This window comes from Octodon degus, unplaced genomic scaffold (assembly GCF_000260255.1).
Source record: "Octodon degus isolate 3935 unplaced genomic scaffold, OctDeg1.0 scaffold00200, whole genome shotgun sequence".
In the NCBI taxonomy this organism is placed as follows: domain Eukaryota; kingdom Metazoa; phylum Chordata; class Mammalia; order Rodentia; family Octodontidae; genus Octodon; species Octodon degus.
This window is the reverse complement of record NW_004524776.1, coordinates 315,986-342,502: the sequence shown is the minus strand read 5'-3', so window position 1 is coordinate 342,502 and position 26,517 is coordinate 315,986. Positions and strand designations below refer to the sequence as shown.

At 43.4% G+C, this 26,517-nt stretch overlaps 1 protein-coding gene across 3 annotated transcripts in view; it reads left to right on the top strand.

The window, feature by feature from the left end:
• Window positions 1-26,517, top strand: part of Tmc5 (transmembrane channel like 5) — a 96,507-nt gene that overhangs the window by 7,657 nt on the left and 62,333 nt on the right. For all 3 annotated transcript variants that reach the window (XM_023704677.1, XM_023704678.1, XM_023704676.1), the window contains exon 3: window positions 21,583-22,448. In XM_023704677.1, coding sequence (XP_023560445.1) covers window positions 21,658-22,448 — 791 coding nt within the window. In that variant the 5' untranslated portion in view covers window positions 21,583-21,657. The remainder of the gene's footprint in view (window positions 1-21,582; window positions 22,449-26,517) is intronic.

The following is a 26,517-nucleotide window of genomic DNA, read 5'->3' as shown; positions in this document are numbered from 1 at the left end:
TCCAACATCCTCCTGCCTTAGCCACCCAGAGTTCTGGGGTTACAGGTGTGCTCCGTAGCATGCAGGTGATTCTAGAACTAAGTAACCCTTACTCTGTAAACTAGAAGTGGCAGTGCAAGAATCAGTTTGATCATGCCAAAGGTACTTTTCTGGAAAAGGCTAGAGCAGAGGAGACTTTGTTATCATGTCAGCTGAAACTGTCTTGTCCAGGAATTTGATCAGATAAATAACTTAGTTTGGTCTTGGTGGTGTGGAGTGTTAACATGAGTGATTCCATTTTGGTGTGGTTCTGTTTGACCTAGAGTATGAGAGCTCGGTCCAAACTGAAAGTTCTATTTAATACTCCAACCTCTGACTAATCAACTATAAAGTCATGGTTCCCTCCACTCTGTGGGGCTCAGTCATTTGCTTGTATGGCCTGCACAATTCAGGAAAACGTTTTCTTTCTTCACATTGACCTGAGAGGGTATGATAAACAATAAAGACAGACAGCCAGTTGGAAAAGACATAGGGCAAGCTCCAGAAAGGCGTCCAGTGCAGGCACTGCTGCTGCTGTGGAGTTGGGGTGCAGCACTAACTACAGGCTGTGCGTAGCCTGGAAGCTCCCTGGACCCTGTGTAGTTCAGAGATTTGTGTGGCAGCTTCATTATATAGGTCCGATCCCTGTCTGGCTCCTGTCTCCTTCCAACAGAAGAAGGATTGCCCGGAAAGATCCAGGTTTTAACCATGGCTTGGTGTTTCTGGTGACATCCAGCATCCACCATCCAGGAATCCACCATAAACTGTCTCATTAGAGCAAAAGAAGCTTCTATCTGCCTGGAAATTTCAAAGGATTAGGATTAGGAGCTCTATTAAAATTTAAGATTGAAGACTATTACTTTTCAGGAATGTATTATTGGGGATGGAACCCAGAGCCTTATGCATGTTAGGCAAGTGCTCTACCAATGAGCTACTTGCCCATCCCTTTGTAAATTCTTTTAAATTTTAAGACAGAATCTCACTAAACTGCTGAAGCTGGCCTTGAACTTGGTATCCTCCTGCCTCAGCTTCCCAAGTAGCTAGGATTACATAAGTGTGCCCCCATACCTGACTTCTTTTCTCTTAGTTTCAAGGGCTGGGGATCAAACCCAGGACATCACACATGCTAGGCAAGTTCTACTACTGAACTTCAACCCAGCCCTATAGCAGATGTTAGAATGAAAGATTTTCCCATCGCCCATATTGATTAGAAGATTATAAGAGTTTCAGGAGCTATATGCCAGAAGCCAGGGACAAAAATCATATGTATTGATAATATTACTATAAATCACAGTGTCACATGGGCATAAGTAGTTGTGCTTGTTTTAGGCAAGCTGTACCCGTAGAAAACAACATACTATAAAGCTTTATGTTCCTTGATCTGGGCTGCTGAAGGGAATGGATTGGAACGTCCCGGTGAGCTGAGCTATCTTTCCTGAGTGCTTTTAGCTACTCGCAGTCAGATCAGCATGTGGCTTGCTTGTGTCTGGGTCTTGTGTCCTCTACAGCTTTTAGAGAGTTGTTTTTTATGGAGTTTCTGTGTGTCTCTAAGCTTTTGTTGAAGACGCTGTACCTGGCCCTCCTATATCTCTGACCATACCTGCTTCTTACTCATGCCTGTGTGGGTGGCGTTATGAGATGATTCTTACGGGGCCAGTGTCACGGCTGCTAGCCTGCTATTTCTTTCCACTGTGTCCAAAACATGATTTTGTCTCTCAAATACCTTTTGAGGGACTTACTTTAAGCTTAACCTCAAACAATTTGGAACTTTCTTCCATTTTGCGTATCTGTAAATGGCTCTTGGTTTTGTCTTCAGAGTTGCTTGGTAGTTTTGCTGGGCACCAGATTTTAGGCTGAAGTCACTTGTTTTCAGTGCTAATATAGTAGCAGTTGGTATTGATACGAAGTCTGTCCGATACCAGTGTGATGTATTCCCTTGAAGATAAAAGGGTTTGAGTTCTGAGCATTTTCAAGATTTCCTCTTCAGCTGATGGTCTCAAGTTTCACGAGGCTGTAAGTGTGGGTTTTCTCAGCCGTGTTGACCCACATTTGCTGGCCCGTTCAGCACAGTGATCATGTCTTTGTTAACGCAGCACGTCTTGTCTTCTTTGATCATTTCTTTTTTCTCAAAGTATCCAGCCATAAATTGCTTGTGTTTCTCATTAAACGACAAGAGTCATTTGCATATTAATGACATACGTTTGTTGTTACATAGCCATCAGTGCAGCTTGCAGTACCACTTGAAACGTGCGTATCATCCTAGAGCCCATCGGTTGTCTTTGATCATTTCTGCCCTTTCATTTTCTTGGTTTTATAGATGCTGCACTTCCTGGATCACTCTCGTATATCTCTTAAATTTTCTAACATACTTGTCATTAACATTTTAGTCTTCATTCTGGGAGATTTTCCTTACTTGATCATCTGAGTCTTCTACTGCTTTTTAAACAGGCAGTTGCAGTGACTGTTGTTCTTTCTTTCTTTCTTTCTTTCTTTCTTTCTTTTTTTTAGCTTGATTCTCTTTAGTTTGTCTCTGACCTTTTTCTATAACAATCTGTTTCCTTTTGCTGTTTTTTTTTTTTTTTTTTTTTTTTTTTTTTGAGTACCAGTATTGAACCTAGGGTCTTTGCACTAATCTACATCCCTAGCTTATTAGGGGTGTGTGTGTGTGTGTGTCTGTGTGTCTGTGTGTCTGTGTGTCTGTGTGTCTGTGTGTCTGTGTGTCTGTGTTGAGGCATAGTTTTGCTAAGTGCTCAGGTTAGGCTTTAGCTTGTGATCCTCCTGCCTCAGCCTCCCAGAGTACATTTTCTAACTCTTCTGGAATGCATGTTTTCCCAGCAGAGCCCCATCCCTGACTGGCAGGACTCACTGAGATGTCTGGGTATGCAGATGGGTGAGATTCATTAAACCAGGCTAGAATCTTAGCTAACAAATTCCTTCCCTAAGAAGAGCTTACTTTTCCCCAGAAAAGTCATCCATTTGTTAGAGCAAAACTCTGCCTGCAAAGCTGGAGGAAAGAGTCCACAAGCCCCTTTCATCTGTGATGCCACTCCAGGTCTGGGTCCCCAAGACCACTCTTGCATTCATTGGGTCTCTGTAAGGACCACAGAACTCAACCCCAAGGCATTTACACTGAGGTGATGGTTTGCGGCAGCTGAAGGGTGCAGACAAACATCAGGCAAGGGCAGATGTGCATGGAATGGAGCCCAGGAAAGCACCCAAGACGGGGCTTCCAGCTGCTCCCTCCCTGTGTCACCAAGCCGACACCAGGGTCCTATGTGCCTGTCAGACAGGTTCGTGGCTTATTGCCAGCCAGGGCAGTGTGCCTGAACCATGGAGTCTAGAATCTTTTTTTTTTTTTTTTTTTTTTTTTGGCAGAACTGGGGATTGAACTCAAGCTCTTGCATTTGCCAGGCAAGCACTTATTCCACTGAGCCATCTCCCAAGCGCTTATTCCACTGAGCCATCTCCCGGCCCCATTTTTTTTTTTGGGGGGGGGGAGTCCAGAATCTTTACTGGGGCTGTTGCATGGCTGACCTCCTTTTCCAGCCCTTCAGAGGTCAGCTGATACTGGATGATCCTGATTCGCCACCCTAAATTATACTGTCACTACCAGCTGATCCAAGGCCCGAGATAAGCAAAGATACTTTTATTAAGGAAGATATTTCAAGGCTTAAAGAGGAACTCCTAGAACCCAAGGGCAAAGGCCATATCTTTAGATAATGCCAGATATGGTAGTGCAGGCTTGTAATCCCAGCTAGTTGGAAGGCTGAGGCAGGAGAATCACAAGATGAAGGTCAGCCTGGGCAGCTTAGTAAAACATTGTTTCAAAACCTTTTTTAAGGGGCTGCAGAGACAGCTCAGTGGTTCCCAAGTTCAGACCCTGGTACTGCGTGCAGTGTCAGCCCTGGAACTCCTGGCCCACTGTGCCCTGTAATCTCAGCAATCAGGAGACTGAAACAGGAGGTTCAATACAAGTCTGAACTGCATAGCAAGACTCTGTATCCAATAAATAGATAATTTTTTTTAAAGACTGAAGATGTGTATCAGCAGTAGAGCACTTAAAAATGAAACTAAATTCTTTATCACTGTCCATCCTAAGATTAAAGGGGCCCTGTAGGACCCAGGATCAGAGCAGTCTTCTCATTCTCTAGCAAGACCACTAGCTGGAGCCTCTGATTGCTGCATATGGCCCCTTCCTTTTGTGCCTTCCCTGCCTACCCCGAGCTGAGTGTCACCGTGGCATGGAACTAAATGGAGCCTTCCCCCTCTGCCTGTCTTTCTCTGGTGTCCATTTGATCTGCAATTTCTCTATCCTAGCTTATCTGGCAATGCAGACACTCACTTTTATCTTTTGGAAATTCATCATCATCTGATCCATCAGCTTCTTCCCTCTTGTCTTGCCTTTTTTTTTTTAATCTCAGCACTGGGGAGGCTGAAAACAGGAGGATCACTCTTGAGAGTCTGAGCTGTGTAGCGAGACGCTGTACCAAATTCATAAAAAAAGAAAAACTGTGGGCTTGCATATTTTCTGTAACTTCACTGGGAAGACGGAGGGAAGATCAGCATGTGGGCTTACCATCTTGGTCAGAACTCTCATAAGCCTACACTGCTCAGTGAAGCTGCGACCACCGTGGTTTGTATGAGTACACTCTAGGGTGTTCACAAGACAGAGTTGCCTAATGATGCATTGCTCAGACTGTGTCCCTGTCTTTAGGTGATGAATACCTGGTGATATGTAGCATTTTGTTCCTTTAACCTGATCCTGATTTTGCCTTGTGACCAGTCAAAGACATCCAATTTGTCATGTGGATTAATGAAAGAACCCACAATTTGGAGCTCAGTAGCCCCAGGTTCTGGCCCTATCTACGGATAAGTATGTGAGCAAGCAACTTTATGTCTTTAGGAAATGCAAAACACAGAGATGTCAAGTGTAGAATCAGACTACTTGGGTGGATGCCCATGTTCTAGCTCTTACTTCTCTATGCCTCTTATTGGTGAAATAAGGCTTATAATAGCCTATTCATGGGGCTATATAGTAAGATCTTAATGGGTTAATAGCTAGTGGTTCTTCTCAGTGTCTGACATATACAGATTAGGTGTCTTGTTATCATTGGTGTCTATTTCTACTTTTCTATCTGCAAATCTAGAACAACAGTGCTTGAGTTACATAATATAATATTTGTTTACATCAGCATTCTACAGAGGTCTGAAAGTCTGATGGAGAGCTCAGATTCAGTTCTGGAAGTAGAGAGCATGGGAGTCTCTCTCTCTCTCTCTCTCTCTCTCTCTCTCTCTCTGTGTGTGTGTGTGTGTGTGTGTGTGTGTGTGTGTGTGTGTGGAGTGGACACAGGCCCAGGCTCACTGGGTGTACACAAAGCTCACTCCAGTTCTGTTGCTCTTCCCTCTCTTGTCTACACATAGTGAAGAGCGAGAAGGGATCCTAGCCACGTGAGCATGACGCATTACTGCTGTTCACCGCTCTGGGCAGGTTTCAGGTGCACTGACAGTAGGGGAGGGAGAGAACCATCTCCATAACTTAGACATCTCCAGAAACTGGGGCCTTTCCTCAGGAGGTAGCAGAGGGGCCCTGTCCTGGAGATGGAGACCTAGAATGTGCACCTCGAGCTTTCTCCAGACATCCTGAGGCATGGCCTTCTGTAGGGGCTGGGACAGGGCTGAGCCGCTGAGCTACATGCAGCCCATGGATCTGCTTGTTTCCTCCACCTCTCTGCTTACTTCTTCCTGGCTGATCTGCAGAGATTCTCAAACTCTAGAGCATGGAAGAGCTACTTGGGAAACCCAACACAAAGGCAGGTTTCTGGATTTATTGAATTAAAACTTCTGGCAATGGGGCCTGAGCGAGGCTGGTTTCCCCGGAAGTTGGGACACAGAACTTCCATGCTGAAACCAGTGGGCCACCCGACAGTCCAGCCTCCTGCCCCCAGCAAGCTGCTGAGCCACCGTCCAGGGCTCCCAAGCCCAGTGTTCCCTGATAGGTTGATGCCTTCTGTGCTGGAGTCTCTTTTGGCTGCATCCTGCTTTTTCTTTCCTTCCTGTCTTGGTTACTTTTTACTCATTGCTGGGACAAATACCTGACACTCAAAATGAAGGAAGGAGAGGTTTATTTAGCTCGCAGGTACTGGAGGGTTCAGTCCATATTCCGCTGGCTCTAAGGCAAATGACAGCAGTTCATGCAGCAGAAAACAATGAAGAGCTGAGTAGGAGCACCAGCTGCAGCTCGACAGCAAAGATCGGAGCTCTTCCAAATGGCTCGGCTGCAAAAATCAAGCTCCTCCAAAAGACTGGGACTTCTCCATGGAAGCGGGGCAGGGTGGCAGGAAATGGGGCAGGGAGGCAGGAAGCCTTTCTCAATTCCTGGGCCCTGCACACCTGCAGGGCTAGGCCCCCACGCTGAGAACTGCAGGAGCTGATTCAGCCAAGTTGACACAATGTATTAACTGAACTTCCGTAGGCAGCTCTTGGGAAGACTTTAATTAACTGAAGTTAATTAAAAATAAAACAAAAGGAAAAATTCAGTTCCTCAGTTGCACTAAGCACATTTTAAACACTTCATAGCTTCTGTGGTTAGTGGCTGTTGTGGTGGACAGCAGAGGTATACAATGATTCCATTATCGGAACAAGTTCAGCTACACAGCATTGCCCTGGATAGGTGACAAGGCCTCACACTGCATCCCCAAACCCATTTATTTATTGCAAAGTGACAACACTGCAATTAAACCTGACTCCTGAGGCTCTAATTTAGAAAAAACAACTCATGCATTACCATCTTTTGTGTTAAAAGAAAAACAAAATTGAGCCATAAGCTCGCGGCCACTGCCCCAGGGCAAGGGTGCTCGATTTCCACACAGCTCACATCTGTGGTAGGTAGCCCGCTGTTGTTAGCCCTCTGTTGTTTCAAGATCGGCAAGCTTCTCCCACTTTGAGGACAGCTTTACTACTGATTGGTATTTACATTGGGAGGGTTTGGTTTTACACAAAGGGTAGGATCCTTGGGAGCGGTTTGGTCTATGGGCTTCCTTCCCAAAGTGGTTATATTAAAAGAGGAGGGGGTCAGGAATACATCCAGCAGCACAAGTGCCTGCGTAGCAGGGACAAGGCCCTGAGTTCCATTCTAGGTACTTAAATAAATAAATATTTTAATTTAAAAAAAATGTATTTAGTACAGGGTCTCACTACGCAGCTGGGACTCTAGAGATCCTCCTGTGTTCAGCCTCCCCAGCACTGGGATTACAGGCATGTGCCACCACGCCTGGACTTGTTGGCTGGCTCAGCGCACCCAGGGGTAGGGCTGGCATGACATGTAGTACCAGGTATTGAAACCCAGTCTGTGCCCTTGCCTAAGCAGGTGCTTAATCCACTGAACTATCTTTCTGGCCTCCTAAGTAAATAAGTAAATAAATAGGTATCCGAGCAAGTAGAATAAGATTTGAGGATCTTCAAACACTCAAGTAAATAATTTCTCCACTCTAGCTATTTCTCCTTTCCTTTTTTCTTTCTGTCTCTCTTCGATTGCTTTCTCTCCCCCACCTCTTCCCCTACCTGTCCTTTCTTTCTCCCTTTCTCTCTTTCTTCGGTTCTGGGGACCAAACCCAGGGCCACAGGCATGCTAGGCGAGTACTGTACCACTGAGCTACACCCCCAGCCCTCTAGGTTTTTCCTAAATTCTACTTGTAGAAATTAATTGGTGACATTGGCCATCTCTTCCATCCCTTTTTCTGTTTGTTTATTTTTGTACAGAGGGTTAAAACCACATGCTAAGCATGTGCTCTCCCACTGAACTGCCTCTCCAGTCCCCTCTTATGTAAAAACTACAGTAGAATTCATCATAATCTGATGTGCCAAGAAGCTTTTGCTACTTTTGTGGTAAATGAAGTATGTTAGACTATTTTCTTGATGGATTTTTTTTGCCCTAAGGTATACCCTGTATGTGATTAGAATTCATTTTCTAGCTTCCAACCCACTTTTACTTATCAAGATAAATTATTATATTCTCTTTGCATTCATGAAATATATTACCTTCCTCGGGAATTAAGTGAATTTTTGAAATCTTGGTAAAAGTTTTTGTGAAGTATAACAAGAGAACCAGAGGACACAGCTCTTTGGCTGTGTAGGATTTCTATTCTCCTCCTATTCAGTATTGTGAATGCGGTCTCCAGTCATAGCCATTCCAGCAGTGTGGCGATGGACAGGACACCAAGCACTCTGTCAAAAGCTCCAGGCCTTATACCAATAGGTATTTAGTTACAAGGCAAAGTTTCCGTGAGGGTTTCCCCCAGCTGTGATGAGAGACTATTTATGCTACTTTTATTTCCTGGTTCTATGTATTACCCACTAAGGACAAAAGAATCGCAGAGCATTTGTTTGTAATGGCATTGAGGCCTGTGGCCAAAGCTAACACAAAACAGTAAAACGTAGGTTATGGTATTTGCATATAAAAACATTTATTTATGTAATTCATAAATTATATATAAATATATATTTTAGTTGGAAAAATTAATTCTACTTACTATCTTTATCGTTTATTCAGTCACTTCTCAGTATCGGTAGGGGACTGGATTCAGGATCTTCCCTGAAAAGTATCTGTGGGTGACGGTGTAGAAGCTGAGTTTTCAGACAGAGAGCGCTGGTTGCATTTGTTGCTATTTGTTCTTTAATCCTCTATAGTTTGCCACAGTCTACTGTTTCTTTTAAGTTACTAAGAGAAAATATGACAAGGAGGGATTTGAGCTAGCACCTCCCACTTGCAAGGGCACCTAGGATGAACAGGATAAGGCCCATTGCATAAAGGCCACAGGACTCGCTCTTGATTTTTTTAGGACCTGCAGCTCAGATTGTAACATGGAATATTTAGATCGGGCCAGTGACAGAGATCAGAATTTCCACAAATCATTGTAGCTCAGCTCCCATCAAAAGCCTGATACAGAAGAGTGAATCTAACTACTAATAACATATTGTACATCCCAAAACAGGAGAAGGATGGGGAGACGGCTCAGTAGAATAAGTGCTTATCTGGCAAGTGCAAGGGCATGAGTTCAATCCCTGGTTCCGCAAAAAAAAAAAAAAAAAAAAAAGGGAGATTTTTGAGTGTACTTATTATACAGAAATGATCAGTTCAGGTAATGTGTATGCTAATTTCCCTGAACTGGCCATTATGCAATGTGTACACAAGTCAAAATATCATAGCTGGGTGTGGTGGCTGCAACTGTAATCCCAGTACTTGGGAGGCTGAGGTAGGAGGATAGCTCCAAGTTCAAGGCCAGTGTAGGCCATAAAGTGAATTCAAGTCCAACCTGAACTGTGCAGGAAAGCTCTATCTCAAAAAAGTCACATGTACCTCATTAATATATAAAATTATGCATAGTCAAAAAATAAAACATTTGGCAGTATTGAAGATTAAACCCAGAGGTAAACACCTAATTTATTTTATTTTATTTTACTTATTTTTTGAGAAGGTTTTACTATGTAGTTCAGGATAGCTTTAAACTCACTGCATAGCCCAGGCTGGCCTCAAACTCAAGGTGATCCTCCTGTCTCAGCCTCCCGAATGCTAGAATTATAGTGATATAGGGACGTGAAATTCCCAACCCGGCTTGAATGAGTTCGTGTTCTCTAAAACTGAAGAATGAATTTTAGGAACAAACGGAGGCTGAAGGTAAAACTTTATTGGAAAGGAAAGCTTCTGTCGGAGAGGGACAGAAGGGGGTCCCGAGCGGGTTGCCCAGGAAGCTGTCTCCTTCAGGTTATTTTTATAGGACAAAACCATGTGGAGCTAAGGTAGAGACAAAGGGGTCCTGCTTAGGCAGATACAGGGTGGGACAAAACTATGGTCAACCAATGAGATTACAAGCACCATTGCTCAGGTAAAATTTATTAGGCCTAGGACCAAATGGGGTAGCGAGTCACGTAGCAAGCGGGCGACCTTATCTGGTGGCCTTCAGTCGATGATTCTTCCTGACTAATGAGCAATCCTGGATGCCAACTGTAGGGAGGTCAGCATTTGTTTGATCTTTAGGTCTGGCTCACACCAGGAGCATCTCCCCCAGTGAGGTGTCTGGTCTTTGTCATCCCCTTCGAGGGCCTGTCCCTGTCTAACTACCTATAATATTTCTTATCTATTTCAGGCTGCCTGCAACAATAGTATGCCACCACACTTGACTAAAAATAAAACATTTTTTAAAAGCTAGCCTGAGAACAGAGAGGACAGAGGGTGCCACCAGTTTCCAGTAGCATGGACAGACTAAATTGATCGGGTGAAGCTTGCAATTATGTGGAACCAAGTAAGCAACAATCAGGGTGAAGGAGTAAATTTTCAGGGACTAAATGTATTCCACTAAGTGGACTGCCCTTTCTTCTGAGGCTGGGCCACTTTCTCTTCCTTTTTAAAAATATCCATAAAATGTTGTGTGCATAAATAGTGATAGCCTGTTCTGACTGTGGTCATGATTTTTAATGACCTTATTGACAAAATAGAGTATCAGTAGTCATAGGTTTTCCCTCTTCCTTCCCATCTCACTAAAACGATTTTTAAAATACTTTAGTTTGTCCTGTTTTACTCATTGGAACTAGTTAAGAGTTTCTACAGGATTGATCACTTTCATGAATTTTTTTGTCACGAGGAATTGAACCCAGGGTCTCACCGATGGTAGGTAAATGCTCTACCCCTGAGCTACATCCTGAGCTTTTTTAAAAATTTTATTTTGAGACAGGATCTCATTAAGTTTGCCCAGGCTGGCCTCAAACTTACAGTCTTTCTGCTTGAACCGCCTGTGTAGCTGGAGGTATAGGCCTCCATGGCAGGCACTTTTACGATTCTGACTGACAGTCCTGAATAAGTGTGTGCCTTGTGTCAGTTATGGGCACATCAAGAGCGAGGATTTCTTCATGTGGCTTGGAAGGTCGCCTTGTGCTCATGGCATGACAAAATTCACCTCACTAGAAGTCAGAAGGGCCAACCGTGGCCTCACTTTACATCCTGTGGGGTGACTGCCTTTGGTGCTGCCCAGCCTTGAAGTTTTATAAGGGTCTGGCTTCTTTCCTGCCTTTCAGGTAACAAATGGTTTCAATTAGCAAAATTAACCTTTTTTTTTTTCCAGTTAATTTTCTATTTTTTTCCATAATTTTATTGATAGACAAATAGCAATGAGACAGTTTCAAATCAAATTGGTAGGACAGTTTCAATAATTAACACATTGCATACTGTCTTTGTAGTGGTTATTTGCTGTACAAGATGCAGACATCATAGAGGATTTCAGAAAATGGAAAGATATTCCCTGCTCCTGGGTAGGAAGAACCAATATTGTGAAGATGGCCATATACTCCCAAAATTGCTGTACAGATTTAATGCAATCTCTATCAAACTACCACCAATATACCTCGCAGAGCTAGAGAAATCATTCCTAAAATTTATTTGTAATCAGAAAAGACCTAGAATAGCGAAGGCGATCCTGGGCAATAAAGACAAGGCAGGAGGCATTACAATTCCTGACCTGAAATTATACTACAAGGCTGCTGTGATAAAATTAACCTTCTGACCTTTACAGTCTGCATGGCCACAGCAGATGAAAAAGGACCCCAGAGACGAGCCAGAGCTGGCCATCTGCTGGTGTACAGGCCTCTCTAAAGCCTGCTTCTTTCTTTTTTTGTTCCTCTTCCTCCTCCTCCTCCCCCTCCCCCTCCTCCTCCTCCTCTTCTTCCTCCTCCTCCTCCTCCTCCCCTTCCTCCTCCTCGCTCTTCCTCCCCCTCCCCTTCCGCTCCCCTCCCCTCCCTTCTATCCCTTCCCCTCTCCCCCTCACTTTCCTTCCTCCTGTCTGCTTGCTTGCTGGCTTGCCTGCCTACTTTCTTGGTTTCTTGCTTATGCAGCCTGGCCTGGCCTTGAACTCATGTGTGGCCCAGGCTGGCCTTGAACTCATGGCACTGCTCGTCCCTCCCAAGTGCTGGGATTACAGGTGTGCACCATCCAAACTGCCATAAAGCTTTCCTTCTAAGCACTCCACCTGCTGTAGGTGGGTTTTGAATTGTTTCCAGTTTGTTATGCAGACTAACTTGGCCTAAGAACCCTTGGTGATCTGAGTCCCATGTCTTGTGAGGTTACTGGGTGATAAAGAACTTAAGTGGGCGTGTTGGCTGGTTAGGAGGTATAGCAGAGAGCCAGAGAGAGACTGAACTCTATGATGTGGCTTATCCCCAGGTCCCTGGATTCGCTGAGTGACTGTGATGGCCCATTAAAACCAGAAGGCTTGAACCATGAAATAAGTCAGCCTGACAGCCAGACTAGGAGGGCTCATCACTGCTGGGGAAAGCAATTAAAATAATTGCACCAGAGAAGTAAGAAAGCCTAAATGAGATAGCAAAAGGTAGCTTTGGAGTAGATGGTCCCATTGCTCTTATTGAGGAAATTCCTAAGAAACAAACAAAAAAAGAAAAAAGGAAAAAAATGCAATGCCCTCTGTGCTCTTTCCAAGATGCCAAGAGAGATTTTCATTTCTCTGAACGGGAAGCATATTTATTTGCCTCCCTTACGTTACTAGGAAGCTAAAAAGTTTCTTGGAAGGGCAGTCCCATGTTATTTGACAAATATTGTAAGATTATTTCCTTGTGGGCATTTCCTCTTCTTTCTTTTTACCAGGACTTTTCTGTGGGCTTGGCTTTTGTTTGTTTAGAAATTTATTCCACTGCAGGTGATGGCAGGTGGAACATCATTTGTGCCTGCACTGTGAAGGAGACATGCTGCACATGAGCCCCTGTCAGGGACCTCAGAACAGAGGACTGAATGGAAGGAACCTGCCTTGGCTGATCTCATCTGTCGGTCATCTATGTAGCCATCTGCTTAATCTGTGTTCTATGACTGTATATGTATAATATGCCTACTATATGTAGAGAGATAAATGTGGGTATACTGAGTAAATACACAGCATACATCCCCTTAGTATCAGGCAGGGTGTGGAGAAGAGAGGATGGTTCTAGGACCCCCACAGATCCCAAAATTCATAGGTACTGAAGTCCCTGACATAAGATTACATCACAATTAATTAGAACCTACACAATCCTCTATACGTGAAATCATCTGCATTGCATTTATAGTATCTGATACAACGTAAATGCAACAAAAAAATAGGTTGTACACTGCATTGCTTAGGGAATAGTAACAAGGAAAAGTCTGTGTATGTCTCATAGTATTCATTGGCTAAAAAATATTTTCAGTACAAGGTTGGTTAAATCCAGACATAGAAGATACAAGGAAGGATGGCTGTTATACACACACAATCTGTGAATATATTTACTCATACAAATACATAGATACTACACATATACACACATATAGTACATATATACCTACATATTTAGTATGTATTATGGATGCATAGTGCATATATTATTATCCCTCTCCGTACCATACATATCACGGTCCATCTATGCGGCGTACAAACATGGGCATACACATACAGTGAAGATGCAATCAAAATATACACCAAATGTTTAAATTTAAAAAACACGTCACATCAGCAGCCCCTGGTGCTTCCTGACAGTTAAGTTGTGTGCGTGGCTAGCAGAGCAGCTGACACACAGGGACCCTGATGGCGCGTGTTTCTGACAGTGAGCGGTTCGCGGCCAATCCAGGTCCAGCATGGCCACTTCTGCAGGAGCTGGCCGAGTGGCAGGAGGGTGTGACAGTGGGCCATCTCAAATCCTCAATCTGAGGCGTCCACAGGCAGTGACAGCTGCATAGCCGTGAACATCCCTCATGATGCTCTTACTTCAAACATGCCTCCCCCCTGCTCTGGCCACTTTCTGAAGCAGTTCTGAGTCCCCTCTCATGAGTGCCTTTATGGGAGTGATAAAATACTGTGACTGCTGCTGCCGTGGCCATCTCCTGGAAAGGCGGCCTCATAAACATGTTACGATGTGCCTTTGCGCACCTTATTCACCGGATCTGGCATCGTGCTGCTTTGGGCTCCCCACTAAAGTCAAAATGACCATGAAAAGTAAACATTTTGGATCAATTCAGGACATTGAGGCAGCCATGACAGGGCAATTAAAGCTACTCACAGAAGACAGCTTGTGACACTGCTTTAAAATGTGGCAAGAACAATAAGGTAAGAGGGTTTGAAGCAAGGGGACTATTTTGAGGGGGATTCATAGTAATGGGTCTTTTACTGTGATGATTTTTTTTTTTTGGCTCCTCGAATGCCTTCAGGGCACTTTTGGCCGGCTGGAGTGTTGTGAGGATCGAACTCCAGCAACCTGAGGCTGACAGCTTTGTGGAAGCAGCCACGTAAAGGACTGAGCTAGGGCCAGGCCCCCTGTGATGATTTTTTTTGAAAGCATTCACTGTATTTTTCAATCACACCTCATACACACACACACACACACACACACACACACACACGAGATCGAAACAATGAACAAAAGGATTTGTAACAGTATGGCTATCAGTATCACTGAGCTTTGTTGCAACAAAACAAAGTCAAAATCTCAAGGTCTCAATGCATGAAGTTTATTTCTTGCTCACGAGAGCTGCTGTGGGTTGGCAGGTACCTATGCAGGAGCCCAGTGTGTCAGACAGGTCCCTATCTGGATGTCACTGTCTGCAAGGGCAGAAGGAAAGGGAGCTAGAGAGAGGGGCTGACTTTGGTTCTCAAAGACTCTGGCTCAAAGTGACATGGCTGCCAATGCTTCCAGCGTATTACCTGATCTGACGGGCTACGTGGCACCTCATGGTGACCTGGAGGGTCACCGCTCCAGGGAGACTGTGAGCGCGGCTTCACCGAGCTGTTATCAGCTCCCTTTGGAAGGGCTCTCGTGATAAGCTCAGAATCTGATCCTGAGGAACAGCGCGGCCATCTAGAAAAGAGATAAATTTCCTCTTTTTCACAAATAATGAATGTTACATAACCACAGAGATTTCCTATTAGTCTAAGTAAGTGGCTCACAGCAAAATTTAGTTCTCAGTTACAATCTGGTAGGATTGCTTCTTCTGCCTCATTCTGAGATACTTCTTGTTTCTTGGGTCATGTCCTGGTTGAATGCGTGACTTTCATTATCAACTGACTCTTCTGAAAACTTTTTTTTAAAATTTTATTTATTTGTGTGTGTGTGTGTGTGTGTGTGTGTGTGTGGCCAGCTCAGCCCACCAGGGGGCGGGGCTGGCTGGCATGTGGTGCTGGGGGATTGAACTGTGGTCCCTGTTCTTCGTTAAGCTTGTTCTAAGTAGGTGCTTTAGACCACTGAGCCATCTCACCAGCCCCCTTGTGAAAACTTCTGGTACTTACATTACACATAAATAAAAATAGTGCTAAGTAATCACTCAGTTCAGTGAACGTTTCTTTGCAGTGGCCCTGCGAGATACTATTATATGCAGTGTTAATGGTGCAGAAACAGGGTTGGAGAGGTTAAGTGACTTCCCAGGCCCACACAGCCAGCAAACAGAAACTTGGTTCTAAGTGATACCAAATGCTTTTTTTATTTTTAGCATTTTCATTTCATACCATCACACAGGTAGATGATTCAATTCTGGTACTATGTCATGTTCTCATCTACCTTTTGTTTCCATTAATTCAAATTTTCTCCAATTTATCTATAAAAAAAATCGGAAATATTTGTGCACCTAAGCTGTTTTGTTCAACTGCTGTGATGGCCCCTTGGAGAAACAGACTTCATGTTATGTCTTCTAGTTTAGGTCTCTTTTCACTTTCACTGTATTATTAAAACTTAGGAGTAACACGTTTGTAGAAATATATGCATTCTTAAGTTACACTTGACGAAGACTTACTCATATACATTTATGCCCCCCACATAACCCACGATCACCATTCAGCACCCCAAAGACTCCCTCGTGGCAGTTCCTCATCATTCCCCGCCTTCTTCCCTCCCCGACATATTCTGGTTCTCATCACCACGTTAGGGCCCCAAGCTTTGCACTTGTGTGACCGTTGTATGGAGCGTGGTCTTTTGTGTCCAGCTGCTTCCGCGTCTTTCCTCTGTGAGACTCGCCCCTGATACAGCATGTAACACACTCATCCTTGGTTATCGCCAGGTAGTATTTCACAGTATAAATATGCCCCAATTAATTCTCTTATTCCACTACTGAATGACATTTGAGTTGCTTCCAGCTTTTTGCTCTCATGAAAAGAAAAATTGTTTCTGTGAACATCCTTGTTATCTTTTGGTAGACATACTTATTTCTTTAATTTCTTGAATATGCTTGCTTAGGTTTTGGTGGGTCACAGAAATTCCTTGTGCATAAACAATAATTTCTACAAGCAAACAAATGGGTTCAAATTCCGTGTTGCAAAAAAAATGTTTATATAAGGTTTAGCATTTAGTCTTCATAGTGGTGCACTGTGTGTAGGTGTTTCTTCTTGCAAAGTCCACATACTGGTCAGAATTCTTCTCTTTAATTTGCAAATAACAAGCTTAAACATAAGTCAAAAAGCAAACGTGATGACTCAAGTAGCTGGTGTCATCTGCCCTCAGGTACGGCTGGATCCAGGTGCTTAAATGATGTCACCAGCACCTGGTCATTCTTTCTCTCTCAGCTGTGCTCTCTCTGGGTGGCATCCCTTTCAGGAAACCTTTTGTCCCTTCTGTGACCACTGGCAACTTCAATCTTAAAATTCCTAATCCTAAGCCACGCAGAGAGACTGAGCTGTTTTCTTCCCTGAAATTCTAATAAAACTAGAACTGAATCTCATTGGCTCTGACTGCATGATATGCCCTGACCCTATCCCCATGGCCAGAAAGAAAATAATTCTGATTGGGTCCAATGTCTACACCCAGCCTGAAGTGGCTGAGAGTAGGGGGCAGATGTTGTTAAGGAAACCAGGCAGGAGAAAAATAAAGAAAAACAGACCTCTGTTGTGCTGAGACATAGGAAACTGAATCGGCCAATGAATATTTTGAAACTATCAGTGACGGCAGAAAGTTAATATTGTCTTTAACTCTTATTACTCAAAAAGTCTGAGCCTCATCATGTACATAGAGATAAACTTGTAAATATTGGTTGGGCTTTATAAATTTTCTACTTCCTTCTTTCAAAGGCATCATTATTTATTTTATCATGTGGCTTGAAACTGTGGCTCTGTTTGTCTTTCATTTCATTTCTCACCCATCCCATATTGAATGGGCCAACAGAACCTATTGACTCTTCTTTATTTTTTTATTGAGTTTTTTGAATTTGCTACATCTCTTTATTATATTACAATTAAGCTGTTAAACTTGTAGCTTCGTCAACATTAACTGGTTCATTTTCTTTTTCTTTCTTTTAAAAAAAAATACTGGTTCATTTTCATGATGTGGTTGATTAATCAGCTCTTTCTGGGGGCCAGGGAGATGGCTCAGTGGAATATGTGCGTCCCTAGCAAGAGCAAGGGCCTGAGTTCAATCCCCCGGTTCTGAAAAAAATACACAAGAACTTTATTCTTTCAGTAGAGAAATCCGCCCTTTCAAAAAAAAAAAAAAAAAAAAAAAAATCAGCTCTTTCTGCTGAGGTTCAAGAGTCAGCCTTTTTGAGAAGAGTGCAGGTTCCTTCTGAATGTTTACAAAAGCATTATTCATTTTGTGCACCTTTTCATCATTCACAATGTTTGTCTTCTTAAGATTAGTAGTAACTGGTTTTGCTTTGTTTTTGGACCTGAAGTTTCTTTGGCTGGCTATGTGAAATACATTTTTGGACTTCCGCCCTCTTACTTCATTCTGCCCATTGTCTTTGATATCCACATGCTGCTACTCAAGCTCCAGGGGACGCCCTGGACTCTTCCTTTAAATTATCTCTCTTACTTATTTTTTTTCTCTGTTCCCACTGATGCAGCTCGAGCAGCTCCACACTTACATTCCCTCCCTTTTGAAATAGTAACATTTTCTTCATAAGTCTAGTTCAGGTCCAAGAGCAGCAGTCCCTAGCCTATTTGGCACCAGAGATCAAATTGGTGGAAGCCAGTTTTTTAGTAGAAGGGGGTTGGGGTGGTGAGAATGGCTTCAGGGTGACTGCAAAACAACCCAGATCGCTCACATGTACAGGTCACAGTGGGGTTTGTGCTCCTATGAGAGCCCCGTGCTGCCACTGATCTGATAGGCAGAATGGAAGCGGTGTAAACACAGATGCTGCACACGATTGTCCATCGCTCACTTCCTGCTCTCTGGCCTGGTCCATAACCAGTAGCAGTCTGTGGCCTGGTGATTGGGGGCCCCTACTTTAGAGGACTGATGAGTTATGAACCGGTTCCTGAGCCATAGCCTGTGACCAGGGCAAGGTCCTGATTGGCCAGACCTGGGTCATGTGACCATCCTGGAGCTGGTCAGGAAGGCAATCAACCTTTAGCCAATATCTTAGTCAAGGACTAAGATGAGGGAAGAGAGGATGACAGAAGACAATCATGGCATCAATGCCAAAAGAAGGGGAAATCGGTAGGTAAAAACAGATACACAGTGAAAACTAGAGTACCCTAAAAAAGGAGATTCAATAGGATATCAGAAAATGGAGAGATATCCCTTGCTTTTGGATAGGAAGAGCCAGCATTGTGAAAATGGCTGCACTCCCAAAACTGTTACACAGATTTAATGCAGTCTCAATCAGAATACCATTAATAGACCTCACAGATCTAGAGAAAATATTCCTAAAAATCGTCTGGAACATGAAGAGACCTAGAATAGCAAAAATAAGCCTGGGTAACAAAGGCAAGTTAGGGGGGCACAATACCAGACCTGAAATTATACTACCCAGCTACTGTGATAAAATCAGCATGGTATTGGCAAGAAAACAGGCCTGAGGAATAGTGGAACAGAACAGAAGATGTAGATGCAATCCCAGACACACTTATGTTTGACAAAGTAGCCAAACATGTTCACTGGAAGAAAGATAGCCTCTTTAATAAATGAATGGTGCTGGAATAACTGGCTTTCCACATACTGAATACTAAAACTAGGCCCATATCTATCACCATGCACTAAACTAAAGTGAAAATAGATCAAAGACCTAAATATTAAAATAAAAACACTAAATTTACTAGAAGAGAAAATATGTTGAAATCTTGGGTTGGGGAGATAGCTCCATGGTCTAAGCACCTGCCTGGAAAGCCCAAGGACCTGAGTTTGATCGCCAGTATCGCATGCCATGCCAGCCCCAGAACCCTGGGCGCACCATGCCAGCCAGTGAACCAGCTAGTGCACACCTGTAATCCCAGCACTAGGGAGGCTGAGACAGAAGGATTTCTGAGCTGTTTATCAAGCCCCTGTACTAAATAAATAAATAAATTTTTTAAAAAAGAAATCTTGAAGACGTAGGTGTAGATAGAAACTTCATGAACAAAACCCAGACTGCAAGGGAAATACTACAAAGAATCAACAAATGGGATCTCAACTTACTAAAAAGCTTTTGCACAACAAAAGAAATCACCAACAGAGTGAAAAGTGAAAAGACACTCACAGAGTGGGAAAAATTATAGCCAGTTGTCCCTCAAAGGACTTATACCTAGAACATATAAACTATTGAAAAAAATCAGAACTCCCAAATTCAAAGACACAATCTAAAAGTGGGCATCTCAGATGAAGAAATACAAATGGCAAGTAAATACATGAAAAGATGTTCAACATCTCGGTCATCCAAAAAATTCAAATTAAAACAACAATCTCACCACAGAGAGAATGCCTATCATCATCAAAAAAATTAACCGATAACAAATGCTGGAGGGGCTGTGGAGGGAAAGTAACCCTTCTCCACTGTTGCTGGGAGAATAGACTGGTGCAACCACTTTGAAATCATTGTGAAGATTCTTAACAACAAGGATTATCTGGAGAGAGAGCTCAGTGGTATAAATGTTTGCCTGGCAAGCACAAGATCCTGAGTTCAAATCGTGGTACAAAAAAAAAAAAACCCAAAAAACTCTAAACTAGAATTAGAGGTTGACTCAGCTATTCCCCTTCTGGATATCTTCCCAAGATAATACATTGTACCACAGCAATATATGTGCATCAGTTTATAGCAGCACGATTTGTAATAGCTGAATCTTGGAAACAACCCAGATGCCTATCAACAGATGAACTGACAAAAAAGTTTTTTTTTTTTTTTTTTAATAACAGAGTATGACTCAACCACAAAGACGGATAAACTGGAGCCTTTTCTAGGTAAATGGATGCAACCTGAGACCATACTCATAAGTGAAATAAATCACACCCGTATGTGTAAACATCATATTGTCTCACCAGCGTGAGAAACTGAATGAGTAAATAAGTCCAAAATGTGGAATAGATACTGTGAATTACAAAGATACTTTTCAAAAGAAAAGGTAAATTGTGATGGGGAAAGGGAAGAAGAAAAAAAAATAGATTTATACACAAGGTAGTTAAAGATAGTTAAACAGCTAGTTTCTCTTAGCTCATTAAAAAGGAAATTTTGTGCTAATATTGTTTGGACAAGATGTCATGCCTGTATCTCCTACTCTGAATAACTACAATAAAGACAACATTATGCAGTGAATTAATTATTGTAACTTTCCTACTAACTTGTTTGAAACTGTTTCATTGTTTGTTTCTCTTTAAACTATAAAAATAGGAATACAGCACACTTAGAAAGCAAAGCCATGGGCTGGCCAAATAGCTCAGTGGATGAGAGCGCCTGAAAGCAGATGGAGGGGCTGGGGATTTGGTCCCCAGGCCTGCTGTGCCGGCACTGCCCCCGGGGTGTGCTGAGTCAGCAATTAAGACGGTGTGGTGGCACGTACCTGTAACCCCAGCTCTTGGGAGGCTGTAAACAGGCAGATCACTACAAGTCTGATCTAGTAGTGAGACCCTGAACACCCTGTAGACCCTTCCTTAAAATAAAAAAAAAAAAAAAAAAAGGAAAGAAAGAAAAAAAGTAAAGCCACATTACCTCTCACTGGGAAGTGTGCTGTGTCTGCAGATCAGAACTCATGGTCTCATGAAGTCCTCTACTCAGTCTGGAAGGGTCCCAGCAGCTGCTGCCCTCCTAAATCCTCTAGTCCCTATTGACTAGTCTTCCTTTGTTGCCCCCTTATCAGTAGATGTTCCTGGTCCTTCTAAGCCTTCCATTGCCCTCTTCCCCCAAGCAAGGCAATGTATTGCTTAAGATATAACTTTTGCTGTCTATGTCAAACACCCCAAAACAATAGTTTTAACAAGATTTTTAAAAAGTTGGTAGTGTCTTGCACAATTGCCTATCACTGATTTGGTGGCTGTGCCCTTCCAAGCCGCCGGCAGCCCAGGCCCTCTCCCGCGGCACGGCGCGTTGTCTTCCTCTGCGTGGTCTGAGCTGGTGGTGACTGTGTCTGCAGTCCAGCCGACAGGAGGGAGAAGCCTGGGAAAGGGAAAATAACCCCTTTCTTTGAGAGGCACAACTTGAATGTTGGTACATCACTTGCACCACTCCCATTCCCACGTGTATGTGCAAAGGAGCCTGGGAAACACGGTCTTCCTTTTGGGGAGCTGTGTTCCCCGCTGTGAAGGAAAAGACCGGACACTGCAGGATAACCAGCACTTCCTGCAAGGAAGAAAGAGAAAAATCTGACTTTATCTGTCCTCTCTGTTTTTCAGATTGATGAGAAGATCCTCCAGCGACTGCAAGTGTAGAAAGGTCGTAACGCTCTGGAGTGAAGACCCGGTACCAGCATGGCTGCCTACTACCGGAATAACAGCTATTCCAACGATGAAGATTACCCGGACTATTCAAGGCCTCAGGACCATAACAAGGAGTATTTGAAAATTCAGAATTATCTAGATATTCCAGGTTCTCAGAACAATCCAGACTATCCCAGCTCCAGGAGCAATGCACACTCTGTAGGCTCCAGAACAAATCCAGGCTTTTCTGGGTCTCTTACAGAACCAGATTATCCTGGATCTACAGGTACTCCAGATTATCCCCACATCAGGAATAATCCCTATTCTGAAGATTCCAGGACAAGTCCAGACTATCACAGATCTCTGTCAGAGCCTGATTATAATGAATTCCAGAACAATCCCCGGCACTTAGGCTCACCCAGAAAGCCAGAGTCTCCTAGATCTCAAAGAAATCCCGATTTTGCAGATTCCAGAATCAGTGAAAATTATGCAAATACCAGAAGAAAACTAGATCATTTTGGAACCTTGGAAGAAGCAGACTACCCTGGAGCTAAAGGCAATACTAACCATCCTGGCCAGAGAGCCAATTTTAACCATCCAGGCTCTAGAAGGGGTCTAGGTTATGCAGGTTCCAGAGTAAGTCCATACACAGACTTCCTGGGACAGCCTGATTATCCAGGTGCTGAAAATCAACCCAACCCTTGCCATTCTTTTGGGGAACCAGATTATCCTGGTTCTGTGGACCATCAGAATTCTCCAAACTTTTGGGGGGAACCTGATTACCCGGATTCTAAGGATGGCCAAGGTTATAGCCCTTCTGAGATCCGGAATACGACTAGGTGGTAAGTTCAGGTATATCCCTTTTTTGATAGGCTTCCCTTCTTGCCTCTCAATTAGGCTTTTGCTTCCCAAAGAAACTTTAGATGTGGGTCCCTTTCAGTGAATGACACTGATGTACTTAGAAAACTAGACTGCTTTTGACAGTTGTAAGGTTGCCTACTTGTGCTTTATATAGATGATTGTTTATTAGTTAGCCAGCTCCTTTTTCCAAACTGTTGCATGGGTATGGAGCACATCCTTCATGTGGCATAGTTGTCTTAGTATCAATACTTGAGTAAGGGTTATGAGCTCTGGAGGTTTTATTTCATTTTGTTTTTTGAGCAGAGATCCCTGGGGGCAAGGTTTGTCTTCAGTGACTTGTGAATGGACAGCTGCATGATCTGACTTTCAATGCCCTTCTTAGACAAAGCTACTTCTATCAAGTGTGCCCAGGCCTAAGAAGCTATAGAAGTTCCCAGCAGGGGTAAGGGGAGAGCTGGGGAAGGCAAGAGGAGGGAGAATTAAAGATAAAAGACAATACACAGAGAGCTGAGGTCAGGTGAAGCCCTCTCTCTCAATGGAAGGAAAAGAACTGCTCAACCACCATAGCACATTTATTTATACATTTGACAGGTTGGTATCACATGACACCCCTTTTGCCTCACAACCCACTGCTTATATTGTCTCAGGGTTTGATGTTCTCTGTACTGAAGCAGCTTGTTCACGTGGCTTGAGTCAGGCACTCTTTGTTCTCCAACAGGGCTTGCCTCGCCCCCACCACACGATCCATTTCCAGCTCCAGCCGCTCCCTACCCACATCTATGAACTATACCTCCTCAGGGTTTGGTGGGCAGCTCACTGATATCCTGTCTGCTTGCATGGGTCTGGGAAACCACCTATTCACAACAGTGGGGAATTTCTTTTTTCTTTTTTAACCATCTTATCTTTTTTATTTCATATTTTTTATAATTATCCTTTGATTTATTTTCCTTTTTTTTTTTAAATTCTGAGCTTGTAAGTATCAATGATGCAGGAGTAAGAGTAGTGTAAATTTTAATACTAACCTTAGGGGTGTCCAAGCAGCATGGCTTGGCATAGTTCCAACAGACAAAATCCGCTTTGGTCTTTGCTGGATTTGGAGAAATGCCACCAATTTTGCTAGTAAATCCTGTAGTAGTAAGAGGATAGATCACTGTGGGACAATTAAAACTCATGGTTGGGTTGACCATTTGTCCTTGAAGCGACATGACAGAGCAAGAGTAAAGAAGCTCTGATTTGACCTCAATTAGATCTAGAGGAGAGATTTTAGAGAAAGAAGCTACAACAGAAACCAAAGGAATTGAAATACTTAGCTGTGACATCCAGGGTCACCCAGGGTTTCCTGCAGGAGATGGAGATACCCTTGAACGGCACTTTATAGGTTCCCCTGGGGTGCTTCCGTCTTCATCAAAGTAGCAGATAAGATTTTTGGCTTAGCTGCCTTCCGATAGTGGAGATAGTTAAGCCTCCAGCACCATGAGTCAGACACTTTGACCACCTGGGGCACAGAGCCGGGCCCATGCCAGGGGTGGGTTGGTACAGTCAGGTGCCCAGTGTCCATTTTTTGTAGGCTTCGATTGGGCCTGGGTTTCCCCTTGGACAGCTTAGATGTGCTCGAAGCCCTGCCAATTGGGACAGCTATAATTCTGGTCTTTTCTTTTCCTCAGCCCTTTTCCTTTTATCCTCATCTAGAACCCAATTTTTGAACACAGGAAAGGTCGTGTCCAGCAATTGGATCATCTTTAAAAAATACTGGGTTTCTCTGGGGCACCAGCCTCTAGTGGAAACGGATGTGAGAGCCCCAGACCCCTAAGAGACAGGTAGGCATCTGAGGACAGGATAGCAGTGGTACTGGTGAGATCTCTTCATGGGCCTTCCTAGAGATTAGGAACCATAAAAGCCTGAATAGAAAGGGTTCACACCATTTTCCTTGCCTTTTGCAAGAAAAGCCCAAGTTGAAGAGCACTACTACAATTTAGACGCCATTCTGTACCCGTCTCTAGCCATTTCCTAGTCACGCTGGACCCAAACATTGCAGAAAAGGGTGGAGCTCCTGGGGCTCTGGCTTACTATCTTCAAGATCAAATTGCTGTCAGTTTTTAAGGATACAGTCTAATGGCAAGGTGGCTGGAACCCGCAGGGTGTTTCACATGGCCTATGTAGAGACAACTTAGGCCCGGGTCCTTAAGATGGCATCCCATGCAGAAAGAGAAGAACCACTGAGTCCACAAAGCATTTCTTGTGAGACTCAACTACTTAACTATGCAGGTGTCTGCTGGAAGTTGTCTTCCTAGAGCCCTCTAACGCCTCAGGAAGAACAACGGAGCCCTCTAGTGGCTGCTATAGAAACTCCCATGAGTTTAGGCTCCCTTCCCAGGGATTCCTTTAGCCATTTGGGAAACAGTACTCTTAAGAGATCAGGGTGGAACCCCTTGAAAACAGTAGCCCTTATGTTTACCCTGATTATGAAAACCTCGGTACCTTGTTTAAGGCAGTGGAGGGAGACGCCACTTTAGTGTATGTTTCCAAAGTGAGCACAGTAGAAGCCACTTCAAAAAGTCCTTAAAAAGTTTTAAGAACCAAGAGGGTTCTACTTTTGCATCTCACTGCTGCTTGAGCTTTACTGACAGTTCCTTTGGTCCACTCAGACCCCAAGCACATGTTCCTAAATTACCTGAATTGGTTAGGAAAAACAAGGAAAGGATCTAACTTAATTCAAAAGAGAATGGAGAGGGCTGGGGAGATGGCTCAGTGGAATAAGCGCTTCCCTGGCAAGCGCAAGGGCCTGAGTTCAATCCCCAGTTCTGCCCCCGCCCAAAAAAAAAAAAAAAAACAAAAAGAGAATGGAGGAGAGATCCATGTGTTCTCCCAAATTTGTGCCTTAGCTCTTAGCTACAGCCTTGAGATTTTCTGAAGCTCATGAGGCCAGTTGAAAAAAGAAAAGAAAATGAATAACAAGTATGGTAGAATCATGTGGTCCCTCATATGACCAACTAACATGACTGGCAAACATGGCAAAATCTTCGTAGCTGAGCCACAGGGTGAACCAAAATGACCACTGAATATGACAGAAAGGTGGACTGGGATGAAACACGACCCTGGGAGAGTGGCTCACTGGTGATACTCAGTGATAAAAGGCCATCCAGGGGAAAAATCACAGGTGAGGCTGTGAGCACAAAAAGGAGTAAGCTAGGATAAGCACCCACTCAAGCAGGAGACAAGTTACCAATAATTACTTTTCCCATAACAGTGAGAAAGCTGAGCAAAGTATTGTGGAGAACAGAAGCCAAAGGACAAAAAGACACAGTGAACTCTAGATTGCCCATAGTGACCCTGAATGATCTGCTCTGAAGACTTCCTGGAAGCTGTTTACTGATTGAAAACAGAAAAGGGAAGAAAACAAAGTAGAGAGAAATGAGAGTGGATCTGTGGTTGGGAAAAACACAAGAGCCATGGGCTAGGAGGGGCAGGGCATCATCTAGCCATAGATTTTAGAAAGAGAAACAAACCATAAAAAGTGTTGCCTCAAAGGGCCTTATCTCTTTTCTGGTTCTGCTAAGTATGTTACTAGACTTGGAGATACTGTGATTTCTTTCAAGAGGTTGTTTTGGAGTTCATTGTGTCTTAAGCAAAGAATTGTTCAAGACTAGCATGGAAGGTAGCTAGGTTTTACATTTATTAAAGGTAGAAAAAAAAGACCTGCTATGCAGAGTAAGTTTTGGCCAAGTAAAAGTAGGAAAATGGTGTGCTTCACAGCATGACTGGACTGCTGTGAAAGGAGGCAGTAGCTGCCCGCCGCTGTTTTTTTCTTTTTTTCCACAATTTTACTGAGAAACAAATAGCAGTGAGACAGTTTCAAATCAAATTGGTAGGATAGTTTCAATAATTAACACATTGCATACATTCTTCCTAGTGGTTAATTGCTGTTCAAGATTCGGACATGGTATCCTCTTTACAAACATCATTAGAACAAATCCCTCTAGTCATTAAGAGAATGTAACTATATATCTATCCTAACCACTTTGAATACACAGATACAAAATGGATATTCAT